The sequence below is a fragment of the Gopherus flavomarginatus genome, chromosome 18 (assembly GCF_025201925.1).
Source record: "Gopherus flavomarginatus isolate rGopFla2 chromosome 18, rGopFla2.mat.asm, whole genome shotgun sequence".
Taxonomy (NCBI): domain Eukaryota; kingdom Metazoa; phylum Chordata; order Testudines; family Testudinidae; genus Gopherus; species Gopherus flavomarginatus.
In genome coordinates this window covers 4,424,440-4,444,311 of record NC_066634.1, presented here as the reverse complement: position 1 = coordinate 4,444,311, position 19,872 = coordinate 4,424,440, and the positions used below count along the sequence as shown (strand labels likewise).

Here is a 19,872-nt window from a genome sequence, read left to right as displayed (position 1 = left end):
CCGGCTCCCACCCGGCCCCAGGGCAGGGACTGGCTGGCTCAGGGGGGCTGGGAATGGGGCATGGGGCCTTTCCCCTCTAGGGGTCGCTGGCTCTCACCTGGCCCCAGGACGGGGACTGGCTGGGGGGGGGGGAGTATCGTGCAGGGAGCGTCTATAAATACCTACAAATATTTCTTATTCTCATAGACGTCGTGCAGTTTCAGCACATGCGGGTGCTCGATCAGCTTCAGGATGGCGATTTCCCGCTCCACCTGCAGGGGGCGACACAGAGAGGGGGGATGGGGAAGGGAATCGGGGTGGGGACAGGGGTGGGGGCACCCAAGCCCGGGTTCCAAACTCAGCCGGGCTCCCCTCTACACCCGGGGGGGCTGGGACGGATCGAGGGGAATTTGGATTTGGGAAGAGGGGGGCCTGCAGAGCCGCCCCCCAGCACTGAGCCCCTCCCTGAGCCCCCGGCACCCCCAGGCCCTCACCTTCATCAGCACCGACTCCGACAGCTTCTCCCGGTTCACGATCTTGATGGCCACTTTCTGCCCCGTGATGCAGTGAACGCCCAGCTTCACCAGCCCTGCGGGCGGGGAGAGGGGTCAGCCCGGCGCCCCCCACACCCGCCGCAGCCCGGCGCCCCCCACACCTGCTGCACCCGCCGCAGCCCGGCACCCCCACACCTGCTGCACCCGCCGCAGCCCGGCGCCCCCCACACCCACCTCAGCCCGGTGCCCCCCACACCTGCTGCACCCGCCGCAGCCCAGCACCCCCACACCTGCTGCACCCGCCACACCCACAGCACCCCACACACCCACCTCAGCCCGGCGCCCCCCACACCTGCTGCACCCGCCACAGTCCAGCACCCCCACACCTGCTGCACCCACCACAGCCCGGCGCCCCCCACACCTGCTGCACCCGCCACAGCCCGGCACCCCCACACCTGCTGCACCCGCCGCAGCCCGGCGCCCCCCACACCTGCTGCATCCGCCGCAGCCCGGCACCCCCACACCTGCTGCACCCGCCACACCCACAGCACCCCACACACCCACCTCAGCCCGGCGCCCCCCACACCTGCTGCACCCGCCGCAGCCCAGCACCCCCACACCTGCTGCACCCGCCACACCCACAGCACCCCACACACCCACCTCAGCCCGGCGCCCCCCACACCTGCTGCACCCGCCACAGTCCAGCACCCCCACACCTGCTGCACCCACCACAGCCCGGCGCCCCCCACACCTGCTGCACCCGCCACAGCCCGGCACCCCCACACCTGCTGCACCCGCCGCAGCCCGGCGCCCCCCACACCTGCTGCATCCGCCGCAGCCCGGCACCCCCCACCTGCTGCACCCGCCACACCCACAGCACCCCACACACCCACCTCAGCCCGGCGCCCCCCACACCTGCTGCACCCGCCGCAGCCCGGCACCCCCACACCTGCTGCACCCGCCACACCCACAGCACCCCACACACCCACCTCAGCCCGGCGCCCCCCACACCTGCTGCACCCGCCGCAGCCCAGCACCCCCACACCTGCTGCACCCGCCACACCCACAGCACCCCACACACCCACCTCAGCCCGGCGCCCCCCACACCTGCTGCACCCGCCACAGTCCAGCACCCCCACACCTGCTGCACCCACCACAGCCCGGCGCCCCCCACACCTGCTGCACCCGCCACAGCCCGGCACCCCCACACCTGCTGCACCCGCCGCAGCCCGGCGCCCCCCACACCTGCTGCATCCGCCGCAGCCCGGCACCCCCACACCTGCTGCACCCGCCACACCCACAGCACCCCACACACCCACCTCAGCCCGGCGCCCCCCACACCTGCTGCACCCGCCGCAGCCCGGCACCCCCCACACCTGCTGCACCCGCCGCAGCCCGGCACCCCCCACACCTGCTGCACCCGCCGCAGCCCAGCACCCCCACACCTGCTGCACCCGCCACACCCACAGCACCCCACACACCCACCTCAGCCCGGCGCCCCCCACACCTGCTGCACCCGCCACAGTCCAGCACCCCCACACCTGCTGCACCCACCACAGCCCGGCGCCCCCACACCTGCTGCACCCGCCACACCCACAGCACCCCACACACCCACCTCAGCCCGGCGCCCCCCACACCTGCTGCACCCGCCGCAGCCCGGCACCCCCACACCTGCTGCACCCGCCGCAGCCCAGCGCCCCCACACCTGCTGCACCCGCCACACCCACAGCACCCCACACACCCACCTCAGCCCGGCGCCCCCCACACCTGCTGCACCCACCGCAACCCAGCACCCCCACACCTGCTGCACCCGCCGCAGCCCAGCACCCCCCACACCTGCTGCAGCACCACACCCACAGCACCCCATACACCCACCTCAGCCCAGCGCCCCCCACACCTGCTGCAGCACCACACCCACAGCACCCCACACCCACCGCAACCCAGCGCCCCCACACCTGCTGCAGCACCGCACCCACAGCACCCCACACACCCACCGCAACCCAGCGCCCCCCACACCTGCTGCAGCACCACACCCACAGCACCCCACACACCCACCTCAGCCCAGCGCCCCCCACACCTGCTGCACCACACCCACAGCACCCCACACACCCACCTCAGCCCAGCGCCCCCCACACCTGCTGCAGCACCACACCCACAGCACCCCTCACACCCACCTCATCCCAGCGCCCCCCACACCTGCTGCAGCACCCCACACACCCACCACAGCCCAGCGCCCCCACACCTGCTGCAGCACCACACCCACAGCACCCCACACCCACCGCAACCCAGCGCCCCCACACCTGCTGCAGCACCACACCCACAGCACCCCTCACACCCACCTCAGCCCAGCGCCCCCCACACCTGCTGCAGCACCACACCCACCGCAACCCACACACCCACCGCAGCCCAGCGCCACCACAGCTGCTGCAGCACCGCACCCACAGCACCCCACACACCCGCCACAGCCCAGCGCCCCCCACACCTGCTGCACCCACTGCACCCACAGCACCCCACACACCCACCGCAGCCCAGCGCCTCCACCTGCTGCAGCACCGCACCCACAGCACCCCACACACCCACTGCAGCCCAGCGCCCCCCACACCTGCTGCAGCACCGCACCCACAGCACCCCACACACCCACCACAGCCCAGCGCCCCCGGCTGGCCCTGCTGAGCAGCACCCCACACACCCGCTGCAGCCCAGCGCCCCCTGCTGGCCCTCCCCCACAGTGCCCCACACACCCACTGCAGCCCAGCGCCCCCTGCTGGCCCTGCCCCACATCGCCACATACACTCGCTGCAGCCCAGCGCCCCCTGCTGGCCTTGCCCCACATCGCCCCACACACCCGCTGCAGTACAGCGCCCCCTGCCCCACAGTGCCCCACACACCTGCTGCAGCACAGCACCCCCTGCTGGCCCTGCCACACATCGCCCCACACACCCTCTGCAGTCCAGCACCCCCTGCCCCACAGCGCCCCATACACCTGCTGCAGCCCAGCGCTCCCTGCTGGCCCTGCTCCACAGCGCCCCACACACCTGCTGCAGCCCAGCACCCCCTGCTGGCCCTGCCCCACAGCGCCCCACACACCTGCTGCAGCCCAGTGCCCCCTGCTGGCCCTGCTCCACAGCGCCCCACACACCTGCTGCAGCCCAGCATCCCCTGCTGGCCCTGCCCCACAGCGCCCCACACACCTGCTGCAGCCCAGCGCCCCCTGCTGGCCCTCCTCCCTGCAGTGCAGCGCCCCTAGTGAACCACAATGTCTCTGTCATGCCGGGTGCTGCACAGAGGCCCCCACCCCCGACCGAGATTGGGGCCCTTTGAGCCTGGGCTGTGGTGTCAGGGGTGAGCTCTTCCGGCTTTTTAAGTGAAATTGACTAGAGATGGCAAATGAAACTGACTGAGGGGGGATTTAACTCCCCCTGATTCTGTCTATTTGTCCATCTCCTCTCACCCACTCGTCCCTGGCATTGCCCTCTCCCCGGACCCAAATGCTCCAGCATCCAAGAGGGAGCCCTGGCCCTCCGCCAGCTCTGTGATGGGGGCCCATCGGGATCCAGGGGGCAGAGGGTCCCAGAGAATCCCCAGCACCCAGAATTGGGGAGACCCCTGGATCGTCCAAACCGTTCAGTTAATGTGTGTGTGTCCGTCCCGTCCCTGCCGCCCTGGTGCACCCTCCAACCCCACGTGGATTTCTGGCGGCCCATGTGAACAGACGTTTTGCTACGTAGGGGAGGGTGGCCACTTTCGACTGGCCCGTCTCTCAGTGCACCTCTCCCCGCTACCGTGTCCTCTGGCCAGCATCTCCCCTTGCGCCCGGAGAAACAGCCGGAAACTGAACCAGCAAAAGGACAAATTTGCCCATTCCAAGGCCCATCAGGATAACCCTGTACAGCAGAGAGCCGCCCCGGAATCATTCCCAGAGCAGATCCCTCAGAGACACGGCACCTGAGAATCCGCCCCGATCCTTGGCCAGCCGGTCTGAGGGTTAATTCCCCTCCACATGGGCCCCCTTCCCAGGCTGGATTCGTCTCACTCCAACATCCAGCCGTCGTGTTGGGTTTGGCCTTCCTCTGCTTGCTTGAAAAGCCCATGATGAAATATTTGTTCCCCACGTTGGTCCCTAGAGCTGGGGATCGAGTCCCCCCAAGCCGTTTCAGCGACACGGCTGGAGCTCCTGGCATCTCTCGCCCTCCAGCAGATTTTCTAACCCTTCAGTCATCCCCCTGGCTCTTCTCCGTCCCCTCTGCCGTTTCGCCACATCCTCCTGGAACTGCAGGCCAGAGCTGGGCACCGGATTTGCCCCCGGGCCAGATCCAGAGGCCGAACCACCTCTCTGCTCCCACGCAGGGATCCCCGGTTGATGCATCCAAGAATTCCATTAGCTCTTCAGTCCCAGCACCGCCCGGGGAGCTCAGTCACTTCCCCGTTTGCCGGCGCATTTTCAGATCCATCAGTTAGCCAGTTTTGAACCCACTGAACGTGGGCCGGGCCCGTTTTCAAGCTTCCTTGGATTCTGATCCCAATGGTGCCTGAGCGTCTCAAGCTGTGACCTCCCCGCTGTTCTCTTTCTCAGCTGGGCCTGCTGCTGCCCCCACAATGGAAGCGAGGGGCAGGTTTGTACCAGGGAGCGGATTGAAGGAGAGACCGGCTTCCCCAGGCGAGGGGCACATCCTCCGGCAGGGGGAGACTTTCCCACTGAGTTTCTCCAAAAGATCTGCTCTGGTTCGGCCAGGATTGACTCCAGGATGGCAGGGGGGACATGCAGGGGTAGAACCAGGGTCAAACTATCCTACAAGGGCTGAAGTGGAGTGGGAGAGGGGGCGGCCAGTGACAACAGGGGCTGGGTTCGAAGGCTGTTCGAGCCCCAGCATCTCGCCTGAGCAAAACCAGACGCTCCCCTGAGTCCGGAGGCCAAATTCTCCAAGGGACTGGAGCACAGAGCCCTGGGGATCCCCTTTCACTGGATCCGGGCATCCCGGGATACACAAGTCTTTGGTTCCCAATGGGAAGATGTCGGGACAGGGGGGTGGGGGAGAGAAGCAGCTCCCCTGCCAAGGCCGGGACCCCAGGCGAACCCTCGTCCTCTGCACAAGCCCCATCCCAGGTGAGCCCACACCACAGGGCTATGCATCTGTCTGGCCAGGGGACCCACCCAGCCCCACCTGTGGGTCTGCGGGTCTCGGTAAGGTGTTGTTCCCAGCATTCGCCCCTCGCCGCCTGTCTCCCTCCATCCACCCCAGCTCCCCTCCAGCCAAATAAGCACGGCCCCCGTCAGTGCACGGACATGCAGCAAAGGGGCGGCCTCCAGCTCTAAGAACTCACAATCTAACTAGACCGAGGGAAGATGGGGAAACCGAGGCAGAGAATGAGTCAGGGACTCGCCCTGGGACACCCACAGAGTCACCAGGAGATTCCTGAGTCCACCTCCTTCACCCCAGCCCATCCCCCCCTCTCGCTCGCTCCCCTGGGCAGATGCTACCGCCCCTGTTTGCTAGAAGGGGAAACTGAGTCAGAGAGCGATGCGGCCCCATAGGCAGAACTGGGAATACAGCTCAAGTCTTCCCAGCTCCGGGCCCATGGCCCTGCACCCCTGCCCCACCTCCTTCTGCCCCACCCCCGGAGTAAACAAAAAACATTTCTGTAGGCCCTACACAAACCCAACTCCCCCAGCATGGATTCCCACGCTGTGTTGCATGGGGGGGGGAGTTCATGGGGGGCAAAGAGACAGAGCTCCCCTGACTTAGGGGGCCAAGATGGGACCCCTCTCCCCAGCAGATCTCCAGACAGACGTGTCCATCTGTTCATCCGTCCTGCAAGTTTAACCCCTCCAGCAGCCTGGGGGGCGGGGAGGGTGGTTCTATCTCACAAGCTGGATCCCCCCTCTCCATACAACCACTGCATTAAACCAGCTCCCCTCCATCCTCAGCCCAAGAATCCACCCCCCCTACACACATACATTAGATCCACTGTCAGCTCTGCCCCCTCCTTCCCCCGACCTCTGTGTGAGCCAAGCAAGGCCTGGAGATTTGCAGCAATGTCCCTCCCCTTCCAGAGGGATTTCCTTGAGCTCCCCCCCCCCCCCCCCGCCGCCAGACATCCGTGCGGTTCCCACAGCCCGGCACTGCAGCAAATACCCCCCCCCAACCTCTCAGTGCACAAATATAACCCCCCCACACACACACACACAGAGCGACAAGGGCATGAGAGAGCCAGGGAGGGGGGTCGCCTCATGGCCGAGTGACCTCCAGTGTTTCTAAACCCCCCCACCAGCACAAGGGGGTGGGGTGGAGGGTGGGTTTTCCGGGCTGCTGGTTAGGACCTAACGGAGATCTGGGCTGTACGCCTCCCCCCACTTCACTCCCTGCAGCAGAACGAGCCCCCCCACCACACAAACACCTGTCCTCTGCCTAGAGATTTTCCCTCAAGCCCCATGTCTGTCTGTCCAGCCCCCCTGCACATCCCACCCAAAGGCCCAGGTGTGAAACTGACCCCCCACCCCCCGGGACAGAGGTGAAACAGACACACAGAGGCACCCCTGCCAGCCGGGGATCCCCCCTCTCATCGTTCCAGGGGCTGCTCCCCATCCCCCCACCCTCGCCATGCACAGAGCTCCTGGGAAACTGACTCCCCCTCCCCACTATCACTTCTCAGGGCTACCCAGGAAAGGTACAGTCCCCCCACGCCAGCTCCCATGGCCGCCCTGATCCCCCCGCTCCATCGCACCAGGGACCCCCCCACCCCAGCTCCCATGGGTGCACTGACCCCCAGCCCCATTGCACCAGGGACCCCCCCACCCCAGCTCCCATTGCTGCACTGACCCCCCAGCCCCATCGCCCCAGGGACCCCCCCGCCCCAGCTCCCATGGCTACCCTGACCCCCTAGCCCCATCGGCCCAGGGACCCCCCCATTCCATGACCCCACAGTTCCACTGACCTAGCCCCAGACCCCATAAGTCTATCAACCTCCCAACCCTAAACTGCTGGCACCACTGACCCCCAACTCACCCGGGGGGAGATTAAACCCCCTCCCACCGCCCACTCACCTAGTGTGTCCCTCTGACCACAGGCTGGCCTGCTCCAGCCGCGGGCAGGGGGTAGAGAGGAATTCTCCTGGGGGCCTTTACCCTGAGCCCATCCCCCTGGCGTCTGGGCAGGTGAGCTAAGCTGGGAAGTGTGTGTGTGGGGGGGAAATGAAATATCTTGTAGAGCCCATCCCCCGGTATCAGGGAGGGGGATCTACCCCAGGAAATGGGGGGAGGACAGTGTACTGGGGCCCATCTCCCCCGGTATCAGGGCGGGTGATCTACCCCAGGCAATGTGTGTGTGGGGGGAGGACTGTGTATTGGGGCCCATCCTCCCAGTTTCTGGGCGGGGGATCTACCCTAGCCAATGGTCGGGGAAGGACTGTGTATTGGGGCCCATCCCCCCGGGAACAGGGCAGGGGATCTACCCCAGGCAATGGGGGGGGATGGTGTATTGGGGCCCACCCCCGGTTTCAGGGCGCGGGATCTACCCCTGGCAATGGGGGGGAAGGACAGTGTATTGGAGCCCATCCCCCCGGTATCAGGGCGGGGGATCTACCCCAGGCAATGGGGAGGGGGAAGGACTGTGTATTGGGGCCCATCCTCCAGGTTTCTGGGTGGGGGATCTACCCCAGGCAATGGGGGAGGAAGGACTGTGTATTGGGGTCCATCCCCCCAGTTTCAGGGTAGGGGATCTACTCCAGGCAATGGGGGGGAAAGACTGTGTATTGGGGCCCATCCCCCTGGGATCAGGGCATGGGATCTACCCCAGGCAATGTGGGGGGAAGGACAGTGTATTGGGGCCCATCCCCCTGGGATCAGGGCAGGGGATCTACCCCAGGCAATGGGGGGGGAAGGACAGTGTATTGGGGCCCATCCCCCTGGTATCGGGGCGGGGGATCTACCCAAGGCAATGGGGGGGAAGACTGTGTACTGGGGTCCATCTGCCCAGTTTCAGTGCAGGGGATCTACCCCAGGCAATGAGGGGGAAGAATAGTGTATTGGGGCCCATCCCCCTGGTATTGGGGTGGGGGATCTACCCCAGGGACCGAAGGGGAGTGGGGAGGCCGGTGCCGCAGACTCACCCGTCTGGCCTTTGCCCAGGGTCTTCTCCAGCCGGTAGGGCCCCACGTACTGGGCGTGCTGGGGGGCCGGGCCCGGGGGGTGCCCCCCAGGCTCCTTGCCGCCGGACATGACGGCCGGGCCCCCTTTGTCTGCCACCTCCCCCCCCCACCCCGCCTCGATTCCCCTCCCTGGGCAGGAACAATAGACGGAGGCCCCGGCCCCTCAGCCCCGCATGCCGGCGGATTTGGGGGGGCCGGCGGGGAGGGGAGGAGGGATCGGGGACGGGGGGGGGCTGGGCTGGGAGGGAGGCTCACCGCCCGGGTACCAGCATGATGGAGGGGGCCCTTCCCCCCCTCCAGCCAGGGATGCTGCGACGGCTGCTGGAGGATGCTCGTCCCTGGCTCCCCCCACCCAGCTGCCTCCTCCTCCTTCCCCCCCCATCAGCATCCGGGCACCGGGTGACAGCCACCGGCGGGGTGAACCCGGCCCGCGGCGCGGGGGGGGGGCGCAGGCGGGGGGGCGGGGGATGATGGGGGGCGCAGGCGGGGGGGGGCTGTCGCTGGCCAGGTGTCGTGTCTTGGTGATCGGGGGGGAGGACACTGAGGGTCCGGGTGTCTGGCTGGGTGAGTGCGGGGTTGTGGTGTGTGTAGTTGGGTCTGTGAGTGTGTGTCATTGTGTGATTGTGGGGTGTTTAATTGGGGCTGTGAGTGTGTGACTGTCATTGTGTGATTGCGGGGATTGTGGGGTGTGTAATTGGGTCAGTGACTGTATGGCTGGGTAACTGTGTGATTGTGGTTGTGACTGTATGATTGTCATGTGTAATTCTGTCTGATTGTCTGACTGTCATTGTGTGAATGCGGCTGTGATTGTGTGACTGTCATTGTGTGATTGTGGTGTGTGTAACTGTGGCTGTGATTGTATGGCTGGGTAATTGTGTGTCTGTGATTGATTGTCATGTTTAATATTTTCTGTGATTTTATGACTGTAATTGTGTGATTGCGGCTGTGATTGTGTGACTGTGGTGTGTGTAATTGTGGCTGTGATTGTATGGCTGGGTAATTGTGTGTCTGTGATTGATTGTCATGTTTAATATTTTCTGTGATTTTATGACTGTAATTGTGTGATTGCGGCTGTGATTGTGTGACTGTGGTGTGTGTAATTGTGACTGTGATTGTATGGCTGTGATTGTGTGGCTGTGGCTGTGATTGTGTGGCTGTCATTGTGTGATTGTGGGGATTGTGGTCTGTGTAATTGGGGCTGTGATTGTATGACTATAATTGTGTGATTGTGGGTGATTGTGTGATTGTTGTGTAATTGGGGCTGTGATTATATGGCTGGGTAATTATGTGATGGCTGTTGTTATTGCAGTATGTATAATTGTTTCTGTGACTCTATAACTGTGTTATCACGGCTGTGATTGTTGTGTGTGCAACTGAGTCTGTGATTGAATGACTGGGTAATTGTGATTGTTGTGTGTGTAATTGGATCTGTGATTATATGGCTGGATAATTCTGTGATCATGGCTATGACTGATTGTTGTGTGTCTGTGTTTGTGATTGTATAAGTGTAACTGTGTGATGGTTGTGTGTGTAATTGAGCGTGATTGTATGGCTGGGTAATTGTGTGATTGCAGCTGTTATTGCCTGGTGTGTAATTGTGTCTGTGACTGACTGTATCTGTGTGATCGTGGCTGTGATGGTGTGATTGTTGTGTAACTGTGGCTGTGATAGTTTGGCTGTGTAGTTGTATAATTGTGGCTGTGACAGTGTGATTGCAGTGTATGTAATGGTGTCTGTGATTACTGTGATATTGTATGACTGTAGGATTGTGATTCTGTGTGTGCAACTGTGTGAGAGAGACAGGCTGTGACAAAGAGACACAGGGTGTGTCATCTGTGTGTTATAGAGTGTGACAAAGACAGTGAATGTCAGTGTGTCTATGTGTGTGTCTGCATGTCCCGTGTCTGCCGCCCCCTGCTGGAGGGGCTGGGCCCTGCATTCTGTGTGCATGTGACCCCCACAGTCTGGCCTCAGCTGCTCAGCGCCCCCTGCCCCACATCCGACCCCCCCCCACAGTTCAAAGGGGAGAAAATCCGCCCCCCCATCTCCCCCACTACCCACGAGACCCTCTGCCAATGAGACGCCCACTGGTCAAGGTACTCTTTAGCTGCAGGATCACTTTCCCCACCCCCTAGAGGGGAAAAGCCCCGTGCCCCATTCCCCCCCCCCGCCTGTGCCAGCCCACAGGAGGGTGAATGGGGGAGGATCTGCACCTTCCCCATTAGCTCTGTTCCCGATCTCAAAGCATCAGAGACGGGCTAAGTGCTGACACACAAGCTCTGATGTCCCCCCCTTGATCATGCTTTGGGCAGTTCACACCCCTGCGAGTGGCCAGCTCAGGCTCTCTGCAGACCCAGGCAGCTTCAGTTCCTCTTCAGTCCTGTTTCCAAACTGTTGTCCCGAGCTGTGCAGGCTAGAAACCTTTTTCCTTTTTTAACGGGAAGCCGAGATTTGGGAGCCGTCCCAGGACCCACTTCTGGGGCCCTCCGCCTGTGGCTTTATCCAGATCTGGGTCCCTAACCTCTATGCCACTTGGTCTTCAAGCCGGCACTGGGGATTGCTGTCATGATCCCACATTGTTTCCAATACCTGGGCCGGGGCCAGCGCTGGCTCTGGTGGAGCAGACGCTGCTGGCATGGGTCGGGAGGCGCTGGGCGGGCGGGGGCTGGTGCTCGGAAAGGGATGTGACCTTTCCTGATGTTTCCCCCACATGGTGGGGCAGGACCCATTCAATGGCCCCCAACCCATGGTTGGCTCCTTCTCGGGGTCTTTCAAATGTAAGGCTGAAATCCCAGTGATGGGTGGGGGGGTTCGTTCCACTGGGGCTGGTGGGGGATGAGTCACTGCCTTGCCCCCCACCCTAAGTCCGCCACAGCCCCCCTAACCCTCCTCCTTGCAAACCTCCCCTGGATCCCCTGCCAAATACTCCCTCCACGCAGCCCCCTGTCCAACCCCCTGTGGTAGGCCCCTGCTGCCCACTCCCACCCCACTGGATTCCCTCACAGCCTCTCCAGTTCCCCCTGTGCTATCCTCCCCCCCCACTGGCAGCCTGCTCCTGGATCGCCCCCACAGCCTCTCCAGTCCCCCTGCCCCCCGTCGCCCCCTCCTGGATCCCCCTGCCCAGGATCGGGGCCACGGCCCAGCTTTTAAACAGTCCCTTGGAGGAAGTCACTGGCGTGGCAGACCCCCCCTTTCCCACCAGAGTCAGGCCCTGCTGCCTGCCCGCCTCCAAGACTGAGCCCTGGGCTCTGCCCAGAGCCGGAGAGTCCCCTCGTTTGGGGTGAATGGCCCAGTCCCTGAGGTGCCCCATTGTCTCTCCAGACCCTCCAGTTGATCTGGGTCGTGGCCTTTCATGCCCCATTCATTCCACCCCCGCGGGCCCTGTGACCCCCATGCCACACGGCTTCAGCGGGCTGTAACCCCCGCCCTCCACACCCACCTGGGCAGCAATGCGGCATCTGGGGGGGGGGGAAACTGAGGCAGGCACAGGCATCATCCATGTATAACAAAAAAATCCCACTTTGTCATCCACCCCCCTGGAGGGCCCCCACCAATTCCCCCCCAGCAATCCCCTCTAGCCCCTCCAGCCCCCCGGATCTCCCCCCCAGCAATCCCACCTGGATCCCTCCAGCCCCTCCCAGAGCCTCCAACCCCCTCCTCCCAGACTCCCCAGATCCCAACAACCCCCTTCCCAGCAATCCCACCTAGCCCCCCTAGCCACCCCAGCCCTCCACCACCTAGCCCCCCCAGCGCCCCCCAGCAATCCCACCTAGCCCCCCCAGCCCCCCCACCACCTAGCCCCCCCAGCGCCCCCCAGCAATCCCACTAGCCCCTCCGGCCCCCCGGATCTCCCCCCAGCAATACCCCCCAGATCCTCCCAGCCCCTCCCAGAGCCTCCAGCCCCCTCCTCCCAGACTCCCCGGATCCCAACAACCCCCTTCCCAGCAATCACACCTAGCCCCCCCAGCCCCCCCACCACCTAGCCCCCCCAGCGCCCCCCCAGCAATCACACCTAGCCCCCCAGCCCCCCCAGCGCCCCCAGCAATCCCACCTAGAGCCCCTCAGCCCCCCGGATCTTCCCCCCAGCAATTCCCCCCCGGATCCCCCCAACCCCGCCCTGCCCCCAATGCTCCGCTCCCGCCAGCAGGGGTCGCCCCGCCCCATCCTCGCTGCCCCGCCCCCTGCCCCTCCCCCCATGTCCGGCCAAGATGGCGGCGCCCAGAGCGGGGAGTGGGGAGCGCGCGGCGCGGTAGGGGGTGAGCGGGGCCGGGGCAGAAGAGGGGGGCACAGGGGGGAGGGGCACATGGCAGAGAGTGGGGGGGCAGAGGGTGATGGGGTGGGGCGGCTGGGGGAGGGGCAGAGGGTGACGGGTGTTGGGGGCTGTTTAATGGGGGCAGGAGAGACACTGGGGGGAGGGGCCGGGTGCGGGGCAGAAGAGGGGGGGCACAGGGGGAGGGATCTCTGGGGGTGCGGGGCAGAAGAGGGGGGCACAGGGGGGAGGGATCTCGGGGGGTGCGGGGCAGAAGAGGGGGGGCACAGGGGGAGGGATCTCTGGGGGTGCGGGGCAGAAGAGGGGGGCACAGGGGGGAGGGATCTCTGGGGGTGCGGGGCAGAAGAGGGGGGCACAGGGGGGAGGGATCTCGGGGGGTGCGGGGCAGAAGAGGGGGGGCACAGGGGGAGGGATCTCTGGGGGTGCGGGGCAGAAGAGGGGGGCACAGGGGGGAGGGATCTCTGGGGGTGCGGGGCAGAAGAGGGGGGCACAGGGGGGAGGGATCTCGGGGGGTGCGGGGCAGAAGAGGGGGGGCACAGGGGGAGGGATCTCTGGGGGTGCGGGGCAGAAGAGGGGGGCACAGGGGGGAGGGATCTCTGGGGGAAGGGCACATGGCAGAGAGTGGGGGGGCAGAGGGTGACGGGGTGGGGCGGCTGGGGGAGGGGCAGAGGGGTGACGGGTGTTGGGAGGCTGTTTAATGGGGGCCAGGAGAGACACTGGGGGGCACCGTTGCCCGCCTCCCTCGGTACCCTGCACCCCACAGCCTGGCCGGGTCCCCCTCCCGTGCTGATCTGGGTTCCCTCCCCGCCCCCAGCAGACCCTCTTGTGCCAGCGGGGGGAGTCGGACGCCAGCGACACCCCACAGGCCGAGTGCCCAGCGCGGACACAGTATCTGGTAACGCCTGGACCCCCTGGACCTAGCTGATGGAAGGGGGGTCTGTGAGTTAGAGTGGGGGGGGGGGTGGGAGCCAGGACTCCTGGGGTCTCTCCCCGGCTCTGGGATGGAAGGGGGGTCTAGTGATTAGAGCGGGGCAGGGGGGGCTGGGAGCCAGGACTCCTGAGTTCTCTCCTGCTCTGGAAGGGGAGTGGGGCCTAGCAGTTAGAGCGGGGGGGGGTTGGGAGCCAGGACTCCTGAGTTCTCTCCTGCTCTGGGAGGGGAGTGGGGCCTAGCAGTTAGAGCGGGGGGGGGTTGGGAGCCAAGACTCCTGGGTTCTCTCCTGCTCTGGGAGGGGAGTGGGGCCTAGCAGTTAGAGCGGAGGGGGTTGGGAGCCAGGACTCCTGGGTTCTCTCCTGCTCTGGAAGGGGAGTGGGGCCCAGCAGTTAGAGCGGGGGTGGGGGTTGGGAGCCAAGACTCCTGGGTTCTCTCCTGCTCTGGAAGGGGAGTGGGGCCCAGCAGTTAGAGCGGGGGTGGGGGTTGGGAGCCAAGACTCCTGGGTTCTCTCCTGCTCTGGGAGGGGAGTGGGGCCTAGCAGTTAGAGCGGGGGGGGGGTTGGGAGCCAGGACTCCTGAGTTCTCTCCTGCTCTGGGAGGGGAGTGGGGCCTAGCAGTTAGAGCGGGGGGGGTTGGGAGCCAAGACTCCTGGGTTCTCTCCTGCTCTGGGAGGGGAGTGGGGCCTAGCAGTTAGAGCGGAGGGGGTTGGGAGCCAGGACTCCTGGGTTCTCTCCTGCTCTGGAAGGGGAGTGGGGCCCAGCAGTTAGAGCGGGGGTGGGGGTTGGGAGCCAAGACTCCTGGGTTCTCTCCTGCTCTGGAAGGGGAGTGGGGCCCAGCAGTTAGAGAAGGGCGGGGTTGAGAGCCAGGACTCCTGGGTTCTCTCCCCAGCTCAATACCTGACTCCTGTTGTCTGTGCCTTTCTCTGCAGGGCACGTGGCCGAGGCACCTGGTCTCTGGCCTCGCACCGCTCCAGCCATGGCTGAAGGGGGCGCCGGGGGGAATCAGCCGCCGCGGGAGCATCCACAGAACCTGCAGGGGCTGCTGCAGATGGCCATCACCGCTGGCAATGCCGAGCCCAGCCAGCTGGAGCCCATGTCTGACGAGGTGCAGGGCTGCACTCTGTGGCCAGCAGCACTCCTGGATCCTAGCCTGCCTTTGGGAGGGGAGTGGGGCCTGGTGGTTAGAGCAGGGGGGGCTGGGAGCCAGGATGCCTGGGTTCTCTCCTGGCTCTGGGAGGGTTGAGGCGGGGACGGACACTGACCCCCTCTCTTCCCCACTCCCCAGCGGCGGCAGTGGCTGCAGGAGGCCATGGCCCAGGCATTCAGGGGGCAGCTGGAGGAGGTGGAGCAGATGAAGGAGTGTCTGCGGGTGCTGGAGGCCGTGTCCCCTGGGGGGGAAGGTGGGGAGACCTCGGAGCCAGCTGAGGGGGACCCCTCCCGCCAGGCCAGTGCGCTGGAGCTGCTGGCTGAGCTGTGCGAGAACCTGGACAACGCCGCAGGTACGGGGTGGGGCACTTGGGGCAGGGGGGATTCTGGGGGGCACATGGAGCGGAGCAGGGAGTTCTGGGGGGCAGGAGGGGAGCACGCAGGAGGGAGCCGGGAAGGGGGATGATTCCTGGGAGTGCTGGGGGGGGAGTGGGAACAGTGGGTGGACTGGGAAGTGGAGGGTGATGTTTTGGGAGAAATGGAAGTCAGGGTTCTGGGGTGTGGATTGTCAGGGCACCAGGGCTGCCCCCCAAGGAGGCCTGATCTCTGAGCTAGGGCCCCCTGAATGGGGGCTGGGTCACGGGGGGTGAACCATGTAAGTGAGTCCCTGAGCGGGTGACCCTAGGGAGTGCCCAGCCGGAGCTGCCTGAGAACCCCCATGGGCACCGTATGGTCTCCGGGGCCCCTGCTGTCATGGGCGCCCCCCTCCCCTCCCAGATTTCTGCAAGCTGGATGGGATGCGGCTGCTGGCTCATCGCTACCTGGAGCACCCCATCCCGGAGCTGCGCTGGCGCGCTGCCCACCTCGTGGGCACCTGTGCCCAGAATGTGCCCAAGGTGCAGGAGCAGGCCCTGGCGCTGGGCTGCATGCGTAAGCTGCTGCGCCTGCTGGACCACGACGGGGCCGACGTGGTGCGTGTCAAGGCGCTCTTCGCCATCTCCTGTGAGTCCTGCAGGGGGTGCCGGGGGGGCAGAATGGGGCACGAGGCCTGTCGCCTGGAGGGGTTGCTGGCTCCTGTCTGGCTGCAGGGTGAGAGGTAGGGATGGGGCACGGGGCCTGTCCCCTCTAGGGGGCACCAGCTCCACAGCCCTAGAGATTACTGGCCCCGTGGTAGCCGGGGGGGCGCAGGGGGGGGAGCAGAACTCTTGCTCTCCTCTGCCCCCGGAGGCCAGGGACGGCATTGCAGCGCGGGGAGGAGCTGTGTGCATTGCCCCTGCTGAGGCTTTCTCTGCCCCTCTCCCCGGCGCCAGGCCTGGTGCGCGCCCAGGAGGGCGGCCTGCAGCAGTTCCTGCGGCTGGACGGCTTCTCGGTGCTGATGCGCGCCATGCAGAGCCCTGTGGAGAAGCTCAAGGTCAAATCCGCCTTCCTGCTGCAGAACCTGCTGCTGGACCACCCGGAGCACAAAGGTGAGGGGCCTCCGGGAGGCTGGGGGGCTCTGCCCTCTGCCCGCACCCGGCCCTATCCCGTCTGCCCGGCTGGGTGCCACCTTCTTTCTCTTCCCAGCCTTGGCCTGTCTGCCCGGCCGGGCACGGCCCTCTGCCTCCCGCCCGGCCCTGTCTCGTCTGCCCGGCCGGGCACGGCCCTCTGCCTCCCGCCCGGCCCTGTCTCGTCTGCCCGGCCGGGCACGGCCCTCTGCCTCCCGCCCGGCCCTGTCTCGTCTGCCCGGCCGGGCACGGCCCTCTACCCCCACTTGGCCCTGCCTCGTCTGCCCGGCCGGGCACGGCCCTCTGCCTCTCGCATGGCCCTACCCCATCTGGGCACGGCCCTCTGCCCCAACCCGTCCCTGCCCCGTCTGCCCAGCTGGGCACAGCCCTCTGCCTCCCGCCCGGCCCTCTGCCCCAACCCGTCCCTGCCCCGTCTGCCCGGCCAGGCATGGCCCTATGCCCCCCACCTGGCCCTGCCTCTCCCACCCCAACCTGGCACTGGGGGGATGATCATCCTCTGTGTCCTGTCCCCCTCCCCCAGCCCGGCCGTGCTCCAGGCCCCTGACTCGCTGCTCTCCCTCTCCAGAGACCCTGTGCTCCATGGGGATGGTGCAGCAGCTGGTGGCTCTGATCCGCTCTGAGCACAGCCCCTTCCATGAACACGTCCTGGGGGCCCTCTGCAGGTGAGATGGGCACAGGGGGTCCAGGGCTTCTGGGTTCCCTTCCCAGTACTTGAGGGGCGTGGGGCCTAGTGGGTAGAGCTGGGAGATTGGGTCTGGTAGTCAGTGGGAGTAATGGGGCTGTGCTGAGAATAACCCCCCATCTGTTTCCCCACCCCCACCCCCCGCAGCCTGGTGACGGATTTTCCCCAGGGGGTGCGGGAGTGCCGGGAGCCGCAGCTTGCGCTGGAGGAGCTGCTGAGGGAGCGCTGCCAGCTGCTGCAGCAGCAGGAGGAGTTCCAGGTAGGGATCGGGGTTGGGGGAGGTGGCAGCTCTTTCGGGACAGAGCCATCCATGTGTCATCCAGAGGCACCACCCTCCAGCCGTGCCTCATCTCCTCCGCCTGGCACTGGAGGCGCTGCCCCTGCCTGTCCCCACTAGCTGCGCGTTCCCCCCCGGCCTGGCGCTATGGGGCACCACCCTCCATCCCCTCTGGCCGCATGCTGTGTCCCACCTGGCACTGCCCTCTGCCCCCGTCTGCCTGGTACTTGGATCAATGCATGCCATATGCTATCCAGTAATGATCCCAGATCTACTCCGTCCCCTCCACGAGCATCTCCAGGCATTTGTGGGTGAGCTGGTGCCCAGGCAGCCCGGCTGTTAGAAAATCTCTGTCCTTGCTCCACCCTGATGGGTATGTGGGAGTCAGAGCAGTCCTCGCTCCCTACTGTCCCTGCTTCCACCTACCCCAGGTTCCTGCCCAAGCGGGACATCAGCTGGACTGTGGTGAACTTCCTAGCAGCAGTGCCAGGACTGGGCCTCCTGCTTAGTCTGCAGCACAGTTCCCCGTAGTGCCCGCGCCAGCACTGACTCCCTGGGGAGAGTGCCCCCTGCTGAGCCCCCGCCCCGCAACACCCTGCTGGGTCTCCCATCCACGCTACGACTCACCTGAACCCCACTTAGCTTGGGAACTTTCCCACCGCGCTGGCGTCTCTGCTGCCCCCCAAGCCGTGTGTGGGGCAAGGAGGCTGGCCACGCTCACCCCTGCACCTTGTGTCCCCCTAGGAGGAGCTGGAGTTCTGCGAGCAGCTCCAGCGTGTCTGCTTTCAGACACCCCCCGAGGAGAGCAGCATGGATCGGTGACTGCCCCTGGTGTCCCCCCCCCCCCCCTGGATCTGTGACTGGTCTTGGTGCTCCTGGTGTCCACCCCCAGATCGGTGGCTTCCCTGAGGTGCCCACCTCTCAGAATGGTGGTTTCCTCTTGGCCTTTTCTGTGTGTCCCATGTGAGCAGCTTTTCCAAGAGGGACCCCCAGCTGTACCCCCCCCCAACCCATGGGGCTGGGGAGAGGGGCCGGAGCCACCCCAGAGAGAAAAAGGGCCCTTGGCTGGATCAGAACCAGGAGCCTTCTGGCCCCTGTTTGTTCCGTGTAGATCCTGCGAGAGACACCCCCTCCTCCCTGCCACTCGATTTGTAATGGTGAATCCAGGCAGCGAGGGGTTAATCTGAGAACACTTCCCCTCCGGTGAGGTCTCTAGGGGGTGCTGCCGGGGTGGGGACTGGCTGGATGCGGGGGGGAGCTGGGAATGGGGCACGGGGCTTTCCCTTTTAGGGGGTTCTGGCCCTGAGCTGGGCCCACCTGAGGGTGGGGGTTGCCATCTGACTTGGGAAACCAGAGAGTAGGTGCTATGCCCATTGCTGTCACATGCTCCCCACGTGCAGGGTCTAGGGGGCAGGGTTGGGGTGCTGGGGCAAGGGGTGCAACTTGGGGTCCTCCTACTCTGCCTGTTCCTGTGTTCTTGTTGCTGATGGTTTTCTAATAAAAGTTCTGCAGTGGGTGGATCCTTTTCTGTTTCCTGGGGGATGCCAGGGCTGCTGGGGGCAGGGAGGCGGGGGGATCATGGGTGGAGCTGGGACCTAGGCAAAGGTGTGGGGCATTGTGGAATGTGGCACGTGGCCTTTCTCCTCTAGGGGGCGTTGGCTCCCATCCATCCCCAGGGCAGAGACTGGCTGGTTCAGTGGGGCAGGGAATGGGCCTTTCCCCTCTAGGGGTATTCTAGCTGATGAGGTTACCGTGATGATGTCACACCCACAGCAATTAGACCAAAGTGCTGATGTCACATGTGATCTAGCTGATGATGCAGTTTAGAGTGATGATGTCAGTGAGTCTCAGTTTTGCTGTCACACCATGATGACGTGCCCTGCAGTGAGATAGCACAGCAGAGTGACATCACCAGCCAGCATGTGATGTCACATCAGGAGATGAGGTCACCTCCTGGGAGTGGCTGTGTCAGGGTGATGATGTCACACTGAGGATGTGCCTGCACTGGGTGTCACACACTGGTGATGTCATGTGGAGTGATGATGTCATGTTGGTTGGTGCTGTTGCTCAGCTATGATGTCACATGGCATGGTGATGTCACAGACTCAGGCTGTTACTTACCTGGATATGCAAATGTATGCTAAGCACCGCAACGTTCCCTCCTTAATTTAAATGTTAATTGGCAGCCAGTGGCCCCTGCGCATGCGCCACGGCGCGTGGCGTAGGGGCGGGAACGAGCCGGAGAGGGGCGAGGACTGGCTCTGCGTCAGGCGCATGCGCGCCTAAGGACCCATTCGGCCTATTTACAAGGCGCACGCGCACATTCGTAGGCGGGGCGCACAATATACGCATGCGCACTTCCTGAGGTACCGGCGTAACATGCGCTGTATCTGGGCTGGAACGCGGAGAGGTTATTCTGCGCATGGGCACCGCATTAGGTGTTGG

At 64.9% G+C, this 19,872-nt stretch overlaps 2 protein-coding genes across 7 annotated transcripts in view; one reads left to right on the top strand and one right to left on the bottom strand.

Moving 5' to 3' along the window:
* Window positions 1-8,834, bottom strand: part of BRSK1 (BR serine/threonine kinase 1) — a 32,476-nt gene extending 23,642 nt beyond the window's left edge. Inside the window, exons 1-3 of one of the 2 annotated variants that reach the window (XM_050927938.1) lie at window positions 8,580-8,834; window positions 474-568; window positions 166-251 (exon numbers count right to left, since the gene is read on the bottom strand). In XM_050927938.1, the coding sequence (XP_050783895.1) occupies window positions 166-251; window positions 474-568; window positions 8,580-8,688 (290 nt within the window). In that variant the 5' untranslated portion in view covers window positions 8,689-8,834. Of the gene's footprint in view, window positions 1-161; window positions 252-473; window positions 569-8,579 lie in introns of those variants that run through there. The other variant, XM_050927939.1, reaches the window with a different exon arrangement.
* Window positions 8,835-10,588: 1,754 nt separating this feature from the next.
* Window positions 10,589-18,947, top strand: HSPBP1 (HSPA (Hsp70) binding protein 1). 5 transcript variants are annotated; one of them, XM_050927955.1, is made up of 9 exons: window positions 10,589-10,714; window positions 13,703-13,783; window positions 14,747-14,922; window positions 15,103-15,316; window positions 15,741-15,965; window positions 16,274-16,429; window positions 17,034-17,130; window positions 17,298-17,409; window positions 18,172-18,947. In XM_050927955.1, the coding sequence occupies exons 3-9, from the start codon at window positions 14,794-14,796 to the stop codon at window positions 18,247-18,249; spliced, it is 1,011 nt and encodes a 336-aa protein (XP_050783912.1). In that variant the 5' UTR covers window positions 10,589-10,714; window positions 13,703-13,783; window positions 14,747-14,793; the 3' UTR covers window positions 18,250-18,947. The 5 variants fall into 5 exon arrangements, with proteins under 5 accessions (XP_050783912.1, XP_050783910.1, XP_050783909.1 ...); XM_050927953.1 differs by lacking the exon at window positions 10,589-10,714 and adding an exon at window positions 12,808-12,874 and having other exon boundaries at window positions 13,706-13,783; XM_050927952.1 differs by lacking the exon at window positions 10,589-10,714 and adding an exon at window positions 12,811-12,874.
* Window positions 18,948-19,872: the final 925 nt, after the last annotated feature.

What these genes read in the sequence shown, in the direction of transcription:
- HSPBP1 (XM_050927952.1), top strand. Translation starts at nt 12,814, where the DNA reads ATGTCCGGCCAAGATGGCGGCGCCCAGAGCGGGGAGTGGGGAGCGCGC. An exon ending in TGGAGCCCATGTCTGACGAG is followed by an intron (nt 14,923 to 15,102) that starts GTGCAGGGCTGC and finishes CCCACTCCCCAG; the next exon opens with CGGCGGCAGTGGCTGCAGGA. An exon ending in GGACCACCCGGAGCACAAAG is followed by an intron (nt 16,430 to 17,033) that starts GTGAGGGGCCTC and finishes CTCCCTCTCCAG; the next exon opens with AGACCCTGTGCTCCATGGGG.